Source organism: Kogia breviceps, chromosome 19, assembly GCF_026419965.1.
Source record: "Kogia breviceps isolate mKogBre1 chromosome 19, mKogBre1 haplotype 1, whole genome shotgun sequence".
NCBI classification, from domain to species: domain Eukaryota; kingdom Metazoa; phylum Chordata; class Mammalia; order Artiodactyla; family Physeteridae; genus Kogia; species Kogia breviceps.
In genome coordinates, this window is record NC_081328.1 from 4,689,898 (window position 1) to 4,710,660 (window position 20,763).

General features: G+C 41.1%; 1 protein-coding gene across 8 annotated transcripts in view; it reads right to left on the reverse strand.

The window, feature by feature from the left end:
• The window catches only part of MYOCD (myocardin), a 93,927-nt gene that overhangs the window by 51,273 nt on the left and 21,891 nt on the right, over window positions 1–20,763 (reverse strand). For 5 of the 8 annotated variants that reach the window (XM_067021506.1, XM_059048514.2, XM_059048513.2 and 2 more), the window contains exon 2: window positions 7,205–7,270. In XM_067021506.1, coding sequence (XP_066877607.1) covers window positions 7,205–7,270 — 66 coding nt within the window. Of the gene's footprint in view, window positions 1–1,918; window positions 1,963–7,204; window positions 7,271–20,763 lie in introns of all 8 variants that reach the window. The other 3 variants (XM_067021505.1, XM_067021502.1, XM_067021503.1) reach the window with 1 other exon arrangement.

The window sequence follows — 20,763 nt, forward strand, 5'->3', positions numbered from 1 at the left end:
TCTAAATTAAAAAAAAATAATAATAAGTCAATGTGATCTCAAATTAAAATACGGTTGTCAATTCAGTCAACCCCACATCTAACTCATTCCGCCTAGAGGAAGATGAATCGCTTCTCACAGGGGAATTCATGTTCTTGCCGCGGAGTTTAGTTAGGGGCTGTTCCTATTTCTGTCCCCGCGGCTCCAGCTAATTCGGGTCAGCTGTGTGTATAAACATTTGCTTACTTAGAACTCAGGAAAAGATCCCAAGATAAGAACAGGCCTCCTGCGGTCCCCTGCTGCTAACCTCCTGCTTCCAGCAGGAGCCCAGCAAAAGGAGAGAACAGGCTGCAAGGCCCTGGACAATCCGTCAGGGAGAGGGGCCTGGCTCTCACAGAGGAGGGGCCTGGGGCTGGTAGCAGCTCTGGTGGCAAAGGCAGGGCCTGTCTTCTCCCCCAGGGCCCCTCGCTGCCAGGCTTGCAGGGGAGAACCCAGCTCCACTGGTATACGGATACGGACCAAGAGGCAGCATCGAAGAGTCCGCATCTTGGGTTAACAGACGGAGCGATGGTTCTCAAGGTGTGGCCCCTGCACCAGCACCTTCAGCAGCAGCCGGAAACTTGTTCATAATACCCATTTCTAGGCCTACGGAATCCAGAGCTCGGGTGGGACGTAGAGGGACGGAGGGCTCTGTGCTGGAACACGCCCTCTGGGAGGTCCTGGAGCCCCGGCGTTTACAAGGCCAGTGGGTGCTGATCTAGAGTCCTTGGGAAACTGGAGGTCAAAAAGCGGGGACTGATGTCTCGGACTGATCTCTCAGTATCTCCAAAAGCTGAAGAAAAAGGGTGTGTTTGCCCAGAGCAAGGCTGCTTAGTTCAATGAAGCTGCCACTTCTCACACTCGCTGTCTCGGATCAGAATACTTGGGTTAGAGCTGCTTGTTCTCATCAAGAAGCACTGGCTGGGAAGCCTATAGGCCACTAATTAAAGACAGATATATGGATTCATAATTCACACATGTAGGGTTCTTCGGGAGGAAGGCCAAACTAATTCAAACGCAAGACCTATGGCAGTAGTGGGTATAGTTTAAAAAGTGACTAAAATTTTGGGAGCCTTCCCTTCGGGCTCTGTCCTTGCTTTGCCATCTATTTCTGGTCCAGCCTTGAACCAGTCTGATAGGTTTCCTGTGTTCTCAGTTTCCCACTTACGGAATGGATCTAATAGTGCCTGTCCTCTCTTGGCTCTGCTTTTAAGGACAAGTTGGACCGTGACTATTTGTTTTTTCCCAAACCAATGGGATCCATGCTACGGGTGTGCGACAATGTTTTGGAAATTGCCTTAACTCTTTAGGTTGGCAACAGATTGCCTATTCAGTACCCAAAGGGTAGCCTTAGGGGTCTGCAAAGAGTGCATTTTCCCAACGGAGCTCTGTAACATGTAAGGCCTGGCTTGCCCGGTTGGAGAATTTAATGCATCACACATGAATACTTTGGAATTTCTCAGAAGGGTTCAAAGACAAATTCAAAGGGTGCCTGTCATCCCTGGTTTACCAGTTTCGAAGGAGCAAGGAACTAGAAAAGCGAAGGAAAGAGGGAGGGAAATAAAGAAATGAGGATTTTAGACCCCAATGGGCTTGGCATGAAAATCCAGGGTGCCTTTTTTTTTTTTTTTTTCCTGTCTCTGAATTTGAGATGTTAGAAGGAAGGGGAGATGGACAGACGAGACCCTTGTGCCGTGTCCTGCTCAAACAGCCAACAGTGTGTGGTACATAGGGTGCTGTGGGGAGAAGCCAAGTGAGATGAAGGCACTGAGGAAGGGAAGGAAGACTTCCCCGTCAACGTCTCAAAACTATCAGGAAGCTGCATGTGCTGTGGGTAGAGGAACTGCCCCGTCATTCTTCTGGCTATTCAGGAGAAGGATCACAGAATTCAGGGATTTACCAAGGCTTTGCAGTAAGTATGTGGCTGCTGAGGCTTGGATTAGTCTGCAAAACAAATAAACGCAGCACCATTCACAGACAGCTCATCGTATCTTTCCGTTCATTTGACACCGATCAGACCATGGAACCAGGCTGCCCAGAAACTTCTTTCTGGCCAGCGGTGCTTTCTCTGAGTCTCTGGGGAGAAGTCGCGGCCTCTCTGGGCCCCTGGGCCTCTGTAACCCACTTCAGTTCTCTAATCTCGTTTCCTATATACTCAGTGTCCCCTCCTCTCTCCCCTGGGTTCATATAGATCAGCCCCACTGTAGCAGCAGAAGGAAAGGGAGAGAAAGTCATCTATTTCCTTCAATTCCCCCAGAAACTCACTCCGTGTAGCGGTGGGACACTGTCCGATATTATTAATGCGGATAACTAGCAGGAGAGATTTGGGGAACCTTCTGGACTGCGGGCTCTTTGAAACAGAATTCATGTCTGACTCCTCTGTGTTCCATAAGGCCTTCCTCTCAGCAGATGGTCGAAATATTTACTGAATTGCTCTATGACCATTTTTTTTCTTTTCTTTTTTTCTTTTTTTTTTTTTTTTTGTGCATTGAAAACTCAGAGCTGATCATCTTTCTGCACTAAGGCTTCTGAAATGGTTGGAATAAAACGGTATTTAAGATTCAACCCAGGAGAGGGACGCCCAGAGCAAAGAAGATAGTGGAGAAAATCTGCCTGAGAAATAATGAACGGATCTGAGCCCCATCCATAGGTCTCCAGAGGAGGAGCCTGGCCTCTATCTCAAAGGCAAGAGAAAATAAGAGAACCTTGACGTCCTCTTGCAGCCTCGAGCCTGGCAGGGAGGGGCGGCAAAGCCATCCCTTTGAACTCTGGTTGATGGTGACAAGCAGGAGATTTGAGATCCCCGTTTTGAGCTTCAGAGGTAGGATTTTGGAGAGGAGGCCAAACGAGATATTCTTAAAGTAATATCTCCACGTTGATGCTGAGAGGCTCTTTCACTCAGATTTCACGACTCTTTTTGAAAATGTGAATTCCACCACTGATACTATAAACGTGAAAGCAATCTTAGAAGCCAACCTGGGCCCAGGCCTCTGGCCCGAGAACCCTTCCCCGCTGTTTAAAGTTGTTCAAGGGGCCGTGTGCCGATCTCAGAACTCTGTCTTCCTCGACTAAATTCATGGGAAAATGTCTTTAAGTGCGTTCAAAGCACCGGAAGGGGAAAATCCTCACCCTATAATATATACAAGTAAGATATGAGTACACGCTTGAGAGAGGTGATGAGGGGTGATAACGAAAGAGACTCTGATTCCCTGACTGCTGTGGCCTGTTGCTTACTTTACTCGTCAGCAACTCTGAAACCCGCAGGATGCAAGCCCATGAAGGAGGAAGAAATGAAATTCAACCCATGTGGACCAGTCTCACTAGTCTACTGAAAATCACACAGGGTCCCACTGGAGTCAGTGGGGGAGAAACCGTCTACTTAATCATCAACTCGGTGTGCATTTGAAATGAGACCAGCCATAGAGCAAACTCAGTGGAATTTTCCATTCACTTTTGGTCATGGTGAGACACAGATTACGACGTAGAACCCAAAGCCGTTTCATTAAAACCATGGGCTTTTCCTTGGCATTTTCACATATACATGTTTTTATTTTCCCAAATTCCAACTGAATTTTTCTGGCCCCAAAAATGCTTGACGATAGAAACTTAAGGAAGTGCTTTCACAGTTCCAGTGATTCCTTTTGAATATTCGAGTCAAGAGCCCTATACCAGGATCAGGAGACATGGGTTCTGGCCTCAGCTCTGCCGCACTAGGAGTGGACTGCACTTTTTTTCAGCAGTGGACAATGCCCTCGGGATTTAACCTAATGTACAACTCGTGACGAATTCTGTCCAAGGAGACCAGGTGTTTCCGTTGACCAGCTAAAAACCGCAGAGCCATCCGATAATACCGTAAGGACAATGAACGATTCACTGGGCCATAAGCTTTCCATTTAGGCAATTTATGACAAGTTTGAAAATTCAGGGGGAGCACTGCAATTATTTCCAATGCATGGGTAACGTGAGGCTGTGTTACTAATTTTACTGTGTGTGCATTTAAAGCCTCACCGTTCGGGTTTGTAAGGAGGGCCACACCGGGCCCTGGCTTTGGGATGTTTGAAAAGCCTCTTAGGCCTCTCCAATCTCGGTTTCATGGAGGTTAAAGACAATGAGACTTGGGCTAGGGAAGGGATTTTCCAACTCTGTTTGAAGAGGACCAGCGCTCCTGGGAAGATAATCAGGGTCGTCTAGGAGGGATGAGGGGAGCCGAGTGAATGGGACAGAGGACCCCAACCCTCTTCCGGTCAGTGTATATATATATTTTTTTGTTTGTTTGTTTCATAAATTTAAATTATTTATTTATTTATTTTTGGCTGCGTTGGGTCTTGGTTGCCGCGCGCGGGCTTTCTCTAGTTGCGGCGAGCGGGGGCTACTCTTCGTTGCGTTGCGCGGGCTTCTCATTGCGGTGGGTTCTCTTGTTGCGGAGCACGGGCTCTAGGCGCGCAGGCTTCAGGAGTTGTGGCTCGCGGGCTCAGTAGTTGCGGCTCGCGGGCTCTAGAGCGCAGGCTCGGTAGTTGTGGCTCACGGGCTTAGTTGCTCCGTGGCATGTGGGACCTTCCCGGACCAGGGATCGAACCTGTATCCCCTGCCTTGGCAGGCAGATTCTCAACCACTGTGCCACCAGGCGAGTATATATATATATATATATACACAGACACAATATCTTTAACTATTAAAAAACATTGAAAATCAGAAAATTAGATGATCTCCAATGACTACTGGCTTTGCTTCCCTCCATTCTACCCCCCTTCCTTCCTCCTTTCCTCTTTCCTTCCACTTCAAAAAATTCAAACGATAGAATGAAGACATAAAGAGCCCTCTTGTAGAACATAACTAGTTTCACCCTGACTCATACTATCTGTGTCTCTTGTCACCTCTTCCCCTGAAATCTCGAGTCTCCGTGAAGGACGGTCTTGCTCACTGTGCGCCCCACAGCACCTGGCATACCACCCGGCAGAGGGTCAAGTTCATCATGAAATGTGTTGAGTCTGATTGAGTTGAAAGGACGCTGAGACTGTGGGCTCCTGTTCCCTCCTCTGGAGCGGCTGCTTTTACACACGTGCCCCCGGGGGCGCTGAGTAAACAGACTGCATGTTTCATGTCCGGGTTGATGAGGCTACCATCTCAGCCCCCAGCCTCTCAGCAGGTGCAGAGGCTCGTCTGGGTCTGGCTTCCCCAGAAGCACTAAGTCATCGAGGTCTAGGGGTTGGGCCTGCGGGGTGCACCTGCTGCGGCTCTGGCATTTTTTCCACAGCAGAATCGACACCCTTGGGAAGCCTGGAGAGGAGATGGCTAAAGAGTAAGGAAAACTGACCATGCTTAATCAACCCTTCTCAGTTTGCTGAATTAAAGAGAAATATCATTGCATTACTCTTAGGACTTTCCCCCAGCAATTATCTTAACCATACAGTGGGCTATGGATGCAAAATTTCTGTCAAGCAGTATTTCGTTAATACGTACACTATTTGATTCTGAAAATCCTGGAGAACAAAATATTATATCTTCATTGGACTCGACTCTACAAATGGACGTTCAATTTGCATGACTTACATAAGGGTGTTATGTAAAAATGCACCATCGGGTTCATTCCTACTTTTATTAGGTGTTTCACTGATTCCCTGAAATTTAACCCCAGCAACCTAAAAACAAAAGTTTATTCTCATCCAAAAGCCAGCTGCAAGACCCAGGCTTGGATTATTTAAGCACGTAGGTTAAACTTTAAACCAGCTGTGAACATCTTGAGGGGATGCAAAGGTACCAGGCCTCTCTACTCCAACTGCCTTTCCAGAATTAAGGGAAAGAAACACCCGTGAAGGAACAGATTATCTTAATCCCACTGAAAATGATGTGCTCATCTTATATCTGAGGGCACGTGGTAGAGACTGTGGTCTACTGAGAGGATCCTGGTGGATCTACACTTGTCTACACTCCATTCTTAGTGAATCGTTCTTCTAGACGTGGTTAAGCGAATTCGATTCTACGTGTTTGCAACAGGATTCCGAGAAAGACTGGCCTGCCCACACTTGAGTGCGAATGTATTTATCTGTCTTGAAGTCTGCAGACTCTTGGTCTTTCCTGTGTTTTAGCACCTGCCCTGCCGGGCTGACGGAGATGAAACAGGCCACACAGACTTGTACCTTTGGTTTCTCATCCTAACTGTACATTTTATTGAAGCAGCCTTTCAACTGCAAGGTGATATCTTTCTTCTGCGCTTTAGCAAACCTCTAAAAACGTTGCTCTGCCATAAGGTCACCTGCTGTTTATTTTCCGTAGGGCTTAGCCATGAACAAAGAACTCCACCTGAATTACCAAAGGAAAGGGACTTAAATATTCTTAGTTCTGTTCTGGTTCTGAAGCACGGACAAACACTTAAATTGCTTGCACCTGGGATCACAGGGCCCCAAGGTTACTACCGGCAGGACATTCAATCAAGGGCACATGCTTGCCTGTTGCATGCTTAATCCCGAAGCCACTGTCATGACAAGGACCTGGATTTCTGCAGGAGTCATTACGGATATTGGCTTTTAAATTTCGCTGGGGTGAGAAGTTCGAAAGTGTCACCTAAAGGAGCTTACGTGGTGATTCCATTTATCCAGTACTTTTTCCTGTTGCTATAGCTAACCAAAAGTTAGCTTCAATTGCTAACCTGGCAGGAGATTTCAAACGTATCTTCTAAAAGATACGCTAATCGTTCCTCTTTGACCCGAACGATGGCCAGTAATTCAATGTCATACCATTTACACTAGAATGGCATTGCCCCTCATTATTCTAGAAAGGAAGCACTGGACAATATTCAATTACTTGAGGACTCAAGTACCCAAACAGAAGTGAAACCGAGGAGGTGAGCAAAAGATGACGTGACTGACGCCTCTGGGAAGAAGAGTGATTAGATCCACTTCTAAAAGTGGGAGAGAGGGATGGATGCCCATAGAACTGTGTCTGTCCTGCAAACAAACCGCCACATTGGAATTTTAGGCACAACCTATATGATTAAAGGGAAGCCCTTACAGGTGAGTAGCATTTGGGGCTAAGCCTCCAAGGTCTGGGGTTCCTGCTGACACAGAGTCTGTGAGGATCTGGGGAGACTGATCCATGGAATTAGACTATGACCTCGAAGGTGCTTTCCAGCTCCCAAGCTGCATGGTCCCATGGTACAGATCAGTCAAAAAGAGACGCAGCTACTCACGTGGTATGATGCCTTGGTTAGCCAGCTGTTCTTGGGTCCTTCTCTGTTGAAGCCGTAACTGTAAAACTTAGAAAAGCAAGTGTTAGTTTGTGAGTTGGGCTAAGACTGATTGCAATCACTTCTATTTGCCTTGTACTTTTTTTTTTTTTTTTTTTTTTTGCATCACTCTTCTTGCGTTATTTCTAGAACAGTTCTGAAAGTCTGCGTGAAGGACACTTGCGTGTTTGTTGTAGACGTGGAGAAGGAAGGATGAGAGAAGCTGAGGGGGTTGCAGGGTTTTTGCAGCAAGTGGGTAACAACCAGAGACTAGAAGACTTGTCTCGTCTGTGAAGTGTATGTTACTTTCACAGCACCGTGCTCTGTCTTCCCCTGCTGTACCACCTGGGAAGTGAATGCCATCAAGCACTGCTGGGAACTTGGCCATGATTTCAAAAGAGGAGATGGAGGAAAGGAAGCTTGGCCTCTCCAGTCTCACCTGGGTGCAAATCCCATCTCTAGCCCCTTCCTTTGTGGGTAACTGGGCAGGTTGTTCAACCTCTCTGACCCTCAGAGTGTTTTCATCTGTAACTGGGAACAATGCCTGCCTTACACGATTGTTATATAGCTTGATTAAACTGTGTATGCAGACTTCTTAGCAGGGTGCCTGGCACCTAAGTCATCAATAAATGGTAGTATTATGAGAGTTCGGAATCCACCTGGAAATTCAGAGAAGGGCTATTGGAGTCATGCTTTACTTAGAAAAATTAAAACATTGTAATCTGTCCAAACTATAAATTATAAAACTTTGTTACTATCCCTAGCACAGACTATATAATTATATATATTTATACATGTAAGTATTTATATATATGATATGTATATTATGAGTATAGTATTTATGATTTTCTCATTCTCTTCACCCCTTTCCTCCTAAAAAAGTACCCATCTTTGGACATTTACATTTTCTCAGGGAGATTCTGAGTTCACCATCTTGGTTCCTGGGTTTCAGTTGCTCAGCATAGGAATAGAAAGAGCAGAAATTTTCAAGGAGAGGGATTGGTTTAATCACCTTATAATGAAAAGAGAGACTAAGCATTGCTTTTATGAAGATAAAATTAGAATGGAGAGAAGAGAAGCAAAAATGAAAAGGATATACGGGCTGATGTTCAAGTTAATTTAGTATTTCAGAGTGAGGCTTCAGAGCAAATGCAGTCATAAGATATACTGAGAGAGTGATGGAGAAAGACAATTTTAAAAGGTGTTGCTGTGGGTTTTGAATTGGCTTCTCACCAAACTTCTTTGGGAGAGACCAATGTTGCTGAAATACTTTTAATTACTTTTGGTGGCTAGACTGTGCTTCACTGAATAGCCTCATATGTCCATCTTAGGACTGGACAACAAAGAGGACTAAATTATTTTACTTTGTGGATAAAATGAAAACGACATGAGCGTTTATCATTCAAGCTCTCCTTCAGACCAACCCTCTTACTGATAAAAACCGTAAACTCTGAACATAATGTGAAAAATAACTACGTGAGGATTCTGAATAGTGACAAAATCAGGCAGAATGTAGGGAGGAGTTGAAACTCGGAGAGGTGGCTTACATGTGGGTGAGTTTCTCATTTTGGGGTGGGAGGCTTTGCCTTGAGGGTGGCTTGTAGTCATGAAGTGGCAAGTCATAGGTAGTGAAAACTCCAATAGAAAACCTGCTCATCTTTCTGGCCAGAGGAATCAGGAAAAGGTGCCCAGACAACCAAGGCTGCCCACCAGGGAGTAAGGGGGAAATCAGCAAGGGAGGGAGCTGGAGAAGGAGGAGGTTCCCTAATTCCATGTGTGAATCTCTGCAAGTTTCAGGTTGATCCACTAATGATGTTTCCATGGGGCAGATTCAAAGCAGCACAGCAAAGGTTTAAAATTAAACTGGAATTTGAACATCTGTGCACACAGGCAAGAGAGAGCTTAGAGTGGGACTCTACCTGGGTTAACTGTGTGCTAAAACAGAAACATCAGCATTCTCCTGAGGACCGTAGGAGTCTATGTATAAGACTCACAATGTCCAGGATGCAATGCACAATTACTCTACACACAAAGAATTAGGAAAATGTGACCCACTCTAAATGGAAAAGACAATAATGAGATGCTAACCTTGAGATGACCCAGATGTTGGAATTATCAGACAAGGACTTTAGTTATTTTCCACTATGCTCAATGAAGTAAAAGAAAACATACTTGAAATGAATGTAAAGACAGGAAGTCTCACCAAGAAAACAGAACACATAAAAAGGAATCAAATGGAAATACGAAACTTAACAGTAGAATATCTGAAATAAAAAATTCACCAAAAGGCCTGAAAAAAAGAATGAATATCAGAGTAATTAATTGGTATACTTGAACACAGAGCAAACTGAAGAAGAGAGAGGGAAATGACGGAAAAAGTGGACAGAGCCTCTGGTACCTGTGCCACAATATCAAAAAGTCTAGTATCAGCTAATTAGAGTCCTAGAAAGAGAGCAGAAAAATAAATAATTGCCAAAACTCCCTAAATTCGGTGAAAAACAGAAATTTACAGATTCAGAAAGTTCAACAAACCCCAAACCAGATGCAGTCACAGAAAACCACACTTAGATACATCACAATCCAATGGCTGAAAACAAAAGAGAAGGAGAAAATCTTGAAAGTAGCCAGGAAAAACAACACATTACATAAAGGGAAACATTGATTTAAATAACCACAGACTTCTCAGCAGAAATCATCGAGTCCAGAAAATAAAACAAAATGAAAACAAAACATGAAACTGTCAACCCAGAATAGAAAATATCCTCTAGGAATGAAGGTGAAATAAAGATATGTTCAGGTAAAAGGGAAACAGGATAATTTGTTGCCAGCAGACTTTACTACAATAAGGAAGTAAATTCCTTATTACTTACTACTATGCTTAAGGAAATTCTTCAGGCTGAAGGGGAATGATATCAGAAGGAAACCTGGATATTCAAGAATGATGAAAGCATATCAGAAATGGTAACTAGCTGGGTAAATTTTAAAGATTCTTTTTCTTCTTAAGTTTAAGAAATATATATGTCATATATGTGTATGTGTGTGTGTGTGTGTGTATAAAACTGTTTAGAGAAAAGTCATATCATTGTCTAGTGATGTTCTTAAGGCATGCAGATGTAATACAGGTAACAATTATAACATAAAGGGCCCTTTGTGACAGCAAGGTTTGTATACTTTACATGCAGTGGTATAATATTAACTATAGGTAGACTGTGAAAGGTTAATTATGTATATTCTCATCCTTAGAGCAACTAATAAAAATGCCAAGAGGTATAATTTAAAAGAATAAATAGATTAAAATGGAATGTTAAAAAATATTCAAATAATCCAAAACAAGGCAAGAAATGCGGAAAATAGAAACAAAAAGTAGAGGGACAAACAGAAAATGAGTAATAAAGTGGTAATCAATAATTACATTAAATATTAATGGGTTAAACACTCAAAAGGCAGGTTAACAGGAGGGATTTTTAAAAAGCAATATTCAATTATATGCTGTCTACAAGAGACACACTTTATACATAAAGACTCAGATTGGTTAAAAACAAATAGATGGAAAAAAGATACACCACACAAACAGTAATCATAAGAAGGTGGAATAGCTATATCAGTTAATATATACTTTAAGTCAAAGAGTATTAACAGAGATAAAGAAGTGACATTTCATAATTATAAAAAAGACAATTCATCAGGAAGACCTAGCAATTACAAATGGACAGGCATCTAATAAGAGCTGCAAATTACATGAAGCAAAAATTGACAGAATTAAAGGGATAGACAATTTCAAAATCATGGTAGATTTTAAAGATCCCTCTCAACATTTGGTAGAACTAGATAAAAAATTACTAAAGACATAGAGGATGTGAACAACAATATCAACCACCTTGATTTAATTTATATTTATAGAGCTCTACACCCTACACTCTACAGAATAAACATTCTTCTCAAGTGCACATAGTACATTCATCAAGATATACTAGACCATAAAACAAGTTTCAGTAAACTTTAAAAAAATTGAACTCATATAAAGTATTTCTCTGATCACATTGGAATTAATTAGAAATGGGAAACAATGTGCTACTTAGGAAAATACTAGGTGATAACTTCTAAATAATTCATAGGTCAAAAAATAAATCACAAGGGAAATTACAGATATTTTGAACTGAATGATAATGAATATACAACATATTACAATTTATGGGATGCAGATAAAGCAATGCTTACAGGGAAACTTAGAGTCTTAAGTGCTTCTGTTAGATTAGGAGAAAGATTTAAATAATCAATGACCTAAGTTTCTACCTTAGTGAGCTAAAAGACAAGTATACTCAAAGTAAGTAGAAGGAAGAGAAATAAAGATCAGGGAAGAAATCTTCAAAACAGAAAGCAGACAAGTACCAGAGAAAATTAACAAAGCCAAAGGCTGGTTCTTTGCCAAGACAGCAAAACTGACAAAGCCTTCACTAGACTGACAAAAAAAAAAGAGAGAGAAAGGATAAATTTTACCAATATCAGGAATTACCACCCTAGACACTCGACATTAGAAAGGATAATAGGAAAATATAATTAACAAATTTGTGCCAATAAACTTGACAATTTAGATAAAATTTCTTGAAAACTACAACTTACCAAAATGGATACAAGAAGAACCATAAATCTGAATATGCTATATTTAATAAATAAATTACACTGATTACCAAAAAATTCCCCCCTCAAAAAAACCTCCAAGCCCAGATTGTTTTACTAGTAAATTCTATCAAAATATTGTGATTGGAATAAGTGATTTTGCAAGTTCTCCGTCAAATAACTTCCATATTCTATATATTACACCAAATGTAAGTAAGAATCCTCGATTATTTTGTATTTATCATAGATCTTAATCCAATAAAGGAAAACGTTTAGAGACATATCCCATTACTAGTGTCAACCATTTTGAAGCCTGCTTCAGTTCTCTAGATATAAAGCTATTTTGACTTAGATTGACTGCATTAAAGTAATAGAAGTGAATGAAAGAGAAAAATACGAAAACACTTTAGAACAAAAAAAATTGGAAGAATTTGGTGATATGAAGAAAGAGAGAAATATATATATATATCCCCACATGTGAAATCTGACGTATGGGTTTGAGGCTAGATTATAACTTTAATTTATTCCAAATAGTTGGCAAACTACATATATCTCTGCCATCTATTAAAGAATTTTCCTTTGCTCACTGATTTGTAATGTTGCTTTCATCATTTATTAGAGTTCTAATATAAGCCATGATCTGTTTCTAGGTGCTAAGTTCTAATTTATACTAATTTACACTTCTTATCCTTTTCTCTCCTCTTAGCAGCAAAAGTAGTAAATGTTTTCTGTTTCAAGATGGCAGACAGAGTACACAACTGACTGCTATAAATAACAGAAATGATAGTTTAAAAAATCTATACCTTCACAGGGAAAGAAAAAGGGGATTCCTCAGTGGACTGGAACTGTACGTAATCTCTGAGACATAAAATGAATATGGAATTGATTGGATTGGAAAACTCATCCCAAGACATACACAAGTGAGTGACTGAAAGCCATGCCAAGAATCCTCCTTGCCTTGGAGCAGAAGGGAGTCTAAGGCTCAGTGTAACAGGGTTGTTAACTGGGGTACCAAAGCTAGAGGTCTGCCCCTACCATGTCCTGTACCCCTCCATACACTGGATCGGGTATGGCTTATGTGGGATGAAACTGTCTCCAGGTGGGAGCAGTAAACAAGTCATCTTGGGAGACACAGTGGTGGGCTTCAGACTGTGAAGCAACGTGTCTTTTCCCCACAGACTGTGCTCACCTGTGCATCAGACAGTCTAACAGGTATCCACAGGGCATACGTGAGGGTACAATCAAGAATCACCTAACCTGGGAGGAATGTCAGCACCATGAAAGATAGGCTCCAAACTTCAACAAAACGGTGTGAACAAACGGAGCAGGTATTTCTCAGAGACAGGCAAGATAATTTTCATTAATTAAAAATAAAATAACAAAATAACCACTTCATACCCATTAGGATGGCTACTGTTTAAAAAAATGGGAATTAACAAGTGTTGATGAGGATGTGACGAAATTGCACTGCTGCTGAGAACGTAGAGTAGTTTAGCTACTATAGAAACCAGTATGGTGGCTCCTCAAAAAAATTAAAACAGAACTACCATGTGATCCAGCAATTCCACTTCTGAGTATATGTCCAAAAGAAGTGAAAGCAGAGACTAGAAGAGATACTTGTACACCCACGTTCATAGCAGAATTATTCACCGTAACCAAAAGGTGGAAATAACCCAAGTGTCCACCAGTGAATGAATGGACAAAGAAAAAATGTTGTGTAGACATTACAGTAGGATATTGTTCAGCCTTAACAAGGAAAGAGATTCTGACACATGCTACAATGTTGATGAACCTTGAGGACATTATGCTGAGTAAAATAAACTAGTCACTAAAGGACAAATACTGCATGATTCCACTGATAGGAAGTCCCTAGAGCAGTCAAATTCTTAGAGACAGAGAAAACAATGGTGATTGCCAGGGGAGGAGGGGACCAAGCCACGGGGAGTTATTGTTTTAATGAGTATTGAGTTTCAGTTTTGCAAGATGATAAAGATCTGAAGATGGATGGTGATGATGTTGTAAAACCATGTGACTGTATTTAATACCACTGACTGTACACTTAAAAATGATTAAAATGTAAATTTTATGTTTTACTACAATCCAAAAAATGAAATTAAAAAATAAACCAAAGGTCAAAGTAGAACTTAGTTCATTAAAATAAACACACTCAAGTGGATGGCTGAATGAATACAGTTAAAAATAAATCAGTAAACTGGATGTTTGAGCCATTCTCTTAGAATGTAACATAGAGGGATAAAGGGTGGGTAGCAAAAGCAATATGAGCTCAATTTAGAAACACTGCAAGATACAGAAAGGCTTCCAGGAAAAAAAAATACTCATCCCTGAACTAGAGATAACTATTATTAATATTTGATTCATGTACTTGAGGTCTTTTTTCCTATATGTTTATGTGGGATCATATAGTAAGTTTTCCTTCATTAGCTCTCTTTTTAGTAATGAATCACAAATATATTCCTCTGCCATTGAATACCCTTCAAGAGACAATTTTATAAGCTGCATAGTATTTCATTTTCTGATTATTCCCTAAGTGATTGAACGAAATGCCTGTTACTGAATACTTAGTTTGTTTCCCATATCTTACCATGTAAAACAGAAGCAGACATTTTTTGTAGTTAATTTGGGGCCACGTCCTCAAGATATTACTTTGGGATACACTCTTAGAAGTGGAATTGTTTGCAGGCTTTTGGTCCATAAAGCAAATAGCTCTCTTGAGGTGTGATTCTGATGTCCTTCTCACTAGCTAAGTAAAGCATGGAGGGGTTGTCCAGCACCCTTGGCTTTGCTGCTCTTATCACTCGGAAGCGGCCATAATCCTTCTCTCCATTGAAGCTGGTGGCCTGGTTACCAGTTCAGTGCCCCAAGCCTACAGGGAGAGGCCAGACGGTCAAGGGCAGGATGATCTTGGCAGTGGCATTTGTCCCTGGGAGGCTTCTTCTCCAGGTTTGACAAAGCTCCGATGCTATAGAGGTGGAGACTGAATGACCACATCCCTTTCCATGCCTGCTTCCTGCTGCATGTGGGAGACCCCTGATATCAGGGCAGAAACCGTACCACTACTGGCCTTTCCCTCTGGGCACAGCTGTCCGCAGCTATTGTCTGGCCTCCACCCCTGACTGCCTCTCTGTGCTTTACTGACTAGCACTGCCCTCCCTGCTTTCAGCCTGCTGTGACCATTTGTGTCCCCAGAGCTCTTGGCAAATCTCCACTGCTCCACTGTAGCTAAAAATACTCTGAGCAAAGGGTTGCTTTTCAGCCCAAACCTTCCTCCACTCCCAGTTCCAACTACCTACAAATTACGGGTATCCATGGAGCCTCCTCTTCACTTCCCTTGAGGCCATATGGTTATCTCTGGGAGGTGAAAGGGAGCGAGTTCTTGGTGTCTTTTCCATGTCATCCCAATATGTTCCCTTACGGTTCTGGCATTTGGGTGTCAGCCTATCTTAGCTTTCAGAAACAAAGCAAATTGTTTTTTTTCTCTATTTTTGGGTTCGTTTGGGCATCGTTGCCAGAATTAAGAGTCACATGCTTGCACTCAGGTTGCTTCTTTTTTAAAAAAATTAAATTTCTTTATTAAAAAAATCAAAATCATTACAATGTTATATTTAAGGACTAAAAGAGACAGCAAAAACCAATGTGATATTTCCCCCCAAATGTTAAAATGAAAACGTGATAATTATTGTGACCAATTACACAATAATTGTTAGGCAATATTTATATCATTCTAGAAATTTCCATAACTTGCCTAGGAACCAATAAGAAGATTTGAGAAAATATTAAGGTTAAAGCAAAAAGGAATCCTCAGTACATGCTGTTCTTTCCCACACAATATTTACATTAGTGATTTTTATCTAATCATAAAAATATCAGCTCTACTATATTACATTCTCTTCAGGACTGACAATTAGTCCAATTTGGTTTTCTTGGTACAAACGCAGGTATTGATTCTAAACAAGTTGCTTCTTTATTCATAAGTTCTGGGCTCTCAATTCTGATTTTCTCATCTGTCTGGGGCTTTTCTTGCCCCAGTACCATACTATTTGAATTATTCTAGATTTATGAAAGATTTTCATGCCCGATACGGAGGATCTTACATCACCCTTCTTTTATAAATGTGTCTTGACTACTCTAGCCTGCTTTTCCCCCACAACGAATTTCAGGATGTGAGTAGCAAGCTCCATCATCACCCCAAGAACCTACCTCCCCAGAAGCAGAAGGAATATGTTCCTTTAATATTCTGTAATCACAAGTGTGAACCCTATCCAGGTAGGGAAGCATCATCCTGTTTAAGATTATGAAAGAATATATAGAAACCTCTGGATCAAGTATAGTTCGGGACCAGGACTAGGTTCCCTGCATGCAGCTGGGGCTGAGACTGGATACCCAACCCAAGAACAGGAGCTAGAAGTACTATTCGCAATAGCCAAGACATGGAAACAACCTAAATGTCCATCGACAGGTGAATGGATAAAGATGTGGTGTATATACAGACAATGGAATATTATTCAGCCATAAAAAAGAATGAAATAATGCCATTTGCAGCAACATGGATGGACTTAGAGAGTATCATACTAAGTGAAGTAAGTCAGAAAGAGAAAGACAAATACCATATGATATCACTTATATGTGGGATCTAAAATATGACACAAATGAATCCATCTACAAAAGAGAGATAGACTGCCAGACAGAGAAGAGACTTGTGGTTGCCAAGGGGGAGGTGGGTAGGGCACAGAAGGATTGGGGGTTTGGGATGAGCAGGTGCAAACTAGTATATATAGAATGAATTAACAACAAAGTCCTCCTGTAGAGCACAGGGAACTAGATTCAATATCCTGTGATAAACCATCATGGAAAAGAATCTGAAAAAGAACGTATATATAGATGTCTAACTGAATCACTTGCCCGTACAGCAGAAATAAACACAACATTGTAAATCAACTATACCTCAATAAAGTAAATTTTTTTTAAAAAAGGATGGGAGCTAGAATATCTCTCCAACACCACTGGGTTGCAACCAGAACATGTCAGTTGCCTGTGCCCAGCAGAGGAAGCAGGGCCAGTCAGGATGGGAAGGACCGGGTACAACTGTGCACGTGTCTTAAGAGTTTCAGGTTAAAGAGGAGGGAAATATCGGGATTGATGGACACCGTGACATTTCTCTTGTCACAGAGACAACCACCTCTGCTACATGCCCAGACAGACCTTTCCTGATGCAAAAGGGAAGCAATATGACGGAGCAAGGGTGGGGATGGAAAACAGAGACTCAACTTTGATTCCGCCAAGCCACGTGACCTTGAGTAAGTCACTCTGTCGACGAGTCCTCGCCTCCTCTGCATATAGCAACAGTGTCAATAACAAATCAGAATAACCAATTTCACAGGATCATTGGGATGGAGTTAACGAGTTTAACCACTTTCTAAACTATACAAGGCTGTCAAATACCTTTCTGTTTTATTCTGCTAATAGCTGCTTCAGGAGAAAGCCCAACTGCTGGGTTCTGGTTACAGGATCTGAAGAGAGGGAGTTTTAACTTGTAGTGGAAGCACTAAAGTATAAGTTTTAAAAAGTCACTGCTGCCTTTACATGCTGGCCAAGTTCAGGGCTAGCAGTTGCTGGGGGCAGGTGATGCAAATTGTAAAGGAGGGATTTGTAGGAAGAAGGGACCAGAGATACAGAGGTTATACAGTACGGAGAGTGAAGTGGGAAAGGCGGAGGGCAGGAAAAGGAGTGAATAGTAGAAGCTGAATCAGTAACTCAGCACAGATCAATTCTTCCATCTTCCTGTTCACTATTTCTCCCTGTCTCTCTGGCATTGGTAGAACTGAAAAGTGCCAGTCTCGCGGACAGAAGTTTTTATATAAATCAGCTCATTGAAACCTCCCATTAATCCTGTAGTTGTATGAATTCTGATACCTATGCTATAACTCATAAGGGCCAGAGGGTGTAAACAGCTCATCCAAGGCCACAAACTTCTGAGGCAAGGACAGCGAACTTCAAACCCATGACTCTGGACTTTAAAGTTTTGCCTCATGGGTACAAATTCCAAATGGAACCATTTGGAATGTAAAATGGCAACTTCTGCCATGTTAAACCTTACGTTTTAATGTATCTCTTCCATTGGAAGGGTTCCTTTCAAAGGAAGAATCAGGAGCCACTAGAACACGAGGCACGTTTTATGCTCCCTGCCTCTTCGGTAACCCAACGTAAGGGACCCTCAGCTCAGCATTACTGTCCGTAGTGTTTCCATAGCAACAGTCACGTAGAGTACCATTCTCACCAACACAGGTGATGGGCTCAGTGGAGTCTCCAGTTAGGATGAGGCTCCTGAATGATCCCAGACTCTGACGGCATCACACCGAGTTGTTGCCATGGTTTTGGTGAGAAGGATTGCTTTTCTGAGGATTGCAAAACACTTTATGTTCCAACCCCACGCTTGCTCATTCCTGACAGAGTGGAAAATGCGTCTCCTTGGCTGAAATGTTCCTCTTGAGTCCAGCCCAAAGATGACATTTTTAGGAAAGTTTGAGAAGAATCCTGGGTCTGTTACTGAGTCACGATAGAGTAGAAATGGATCTTTTCTATTTAAAGAGTTTTGTGCTACTGTTTGAAAATGTCACATTGCTAGGGAACAGTAGAAATGGAAAACTTTCCATTTGCCATCAACAAAGAAAGATCATTTACTGAATGTGAAACAGAGGAGTTGAAGAGAAGTTCTGTTACCTGTCTGACCAAAATAGAAGGAGGCTGATGGGAATCTGATTTAATAATATCGGTCTGAATAAGCCTGGTGCCCTAAAAAGGGATCACTTATCTGGAATACAGCACACGTAATTCTAGAACCCCCTCTGCTCCTACGTAGTTGTTACTTTAGACTGGTCCCAGAATCTGTCTGGATCTCAGTTTAATATAAAGCAACAGAAGAGATTAGATCAGCTTAGATCAGGATTTTCCCAATTTATCTCATAGCAAGAGTCACCTGGGACTTGGAAAAAAACATTTCTTTGGGATCTTTCCTTGGAGACTACAGTCCGATAGTTTGGGTGTATATTGGAAGTATATTTTAACAAACATTCCAGGAAATTCTGAGGGAAAAAGTAGGTTTGAGAAATAGAAATAAGCAAATATATTATGCGAAGAAATGAGACCATGTTTATATACTGCTTTGTGCCTTGCTGTTTCACTGGTAATATATTGTCACTTTTTGTGGAGGTGTGTACATGTAGACTCTCATTTTTAATAGCCACACAGTGTTTTGTCATGTTTTACTATCTGTTTAACAAAACCCCTTTTATTGTACATTTAATTTTTTTTTTTTTCCAGAAACGATGTATCACTTTGTATTCCTACTGGGACTTGTGGGGGGTTCGCATTTCACTACACCCTTATTAACAGTGCTATTAAAGAGGAGAAAAGCTTTGCTAATTTGATAAGTAATGATGGTATCCGTTATTCTTTCTAATTAGTCAGACACATTTTCATAGATTTGTTGATTATTAGTATCTTTTCTTTTGTGAGTGGCCTGATGATATTCTTTGCAAAGTTTTCCATTGGGATTATATTTTCTTACAGGTCTGGGAGAGCTATTTATATCTGAAGCACATTAAACATAGTCATATATGTTGTAAATTTTCCCTGATCTTTTGTCTCCAATCAATTTTGTTTGTGATGATTTTTGGCATTTAACATTTCCATATGCAATCCTTTTTAAAAACTCTTTTATGATTTGTATCTTTGGTGTATACTTAGAAAAATCTCCTTCATCTCCAGATTATATATTGACTTAAATATTCTTATACTTTTATGGTTTTGGTTTTTGTATCTGACTTTGCAATGCACCTGGAATTAATTTTAGTATATAGTATTTAAAAAGGCTTTCATTATTTTTTCAAATTGTTAACTATTCTAACGTAATTAATTTCTAATTAAATGGATTTTAGATATAGATTCTGTCATATAATACTTATATATATTACTTCTATACCTCTGAATCCTTTTCTACCCTTTCTTTATTTTCTGACCTCGATACTTTGCTTTATTGGCAGGCTGGGTTTATCCTTGACTTAAATATACATTTTGTACGGTGTGGGAGTCGAATCTGAAATACCCTCAGCCCTCCAGTTACACAATCCTTGTTTAGATGATCAAAACCAAGCCCTCAGAATGGTTTCTAAGTAATTACAAGGTTTCAAGGGACCAAACGGTAGAAAGTAGCTTCTACACCAGCAAGAGAGGTGACATATCAAGTTAAGACAGTACCATGTATTCATGGAAATGTTTATATACGACAGGTAGGAAAAGTTTAATCCGATGAAATCTGAGTCTGAATCAGTTCTGAATGTACTGAGGATTTTAGGGGAAAAGGGAGCAGACAAAAGAAGAGAAAGCAAGGATGGGATAAAGGTAAAAAGAGGAAGTAACAGAAAGAAAGACAGTAGGAAAAAGGTTTCATTTTTTTTCACTGTAAGAAGAACATTTGTGTGTGTATGAATATTCCAGTGAAGGCTATTAGTTCATATGTATGTATTGGAAAATAAAAGATGAGTTAAATCAAGGGTGAGTTTCTGCTCCAGGAAGGAAACCAGAGATGGGCCTAGTGTCTTGGTACAACTATGGATTTGTAAGGCTTCCACCCAGATCGTGAGCTGCCTCCCTGGGCCCAGTGTGGAGGTGATTCTAATTCTGAATGAGGCGGAGGGAGAGGGGAAGGATGGAAGGAAGGGAGGGAGGGAGGGAGGGAGGGAAAAGAAAGAGAAAAAAAGAGAAAAGGAAAAAAACCCTGCCTTTATACTTACACACTGTAAGAATTACAGAAAGAATCTGGCTCTTCGCTCCATGTCTTAGATAATTTGGAAGCAGCAAAATGGGGGCCAGAATTCTTCATGGGAGCC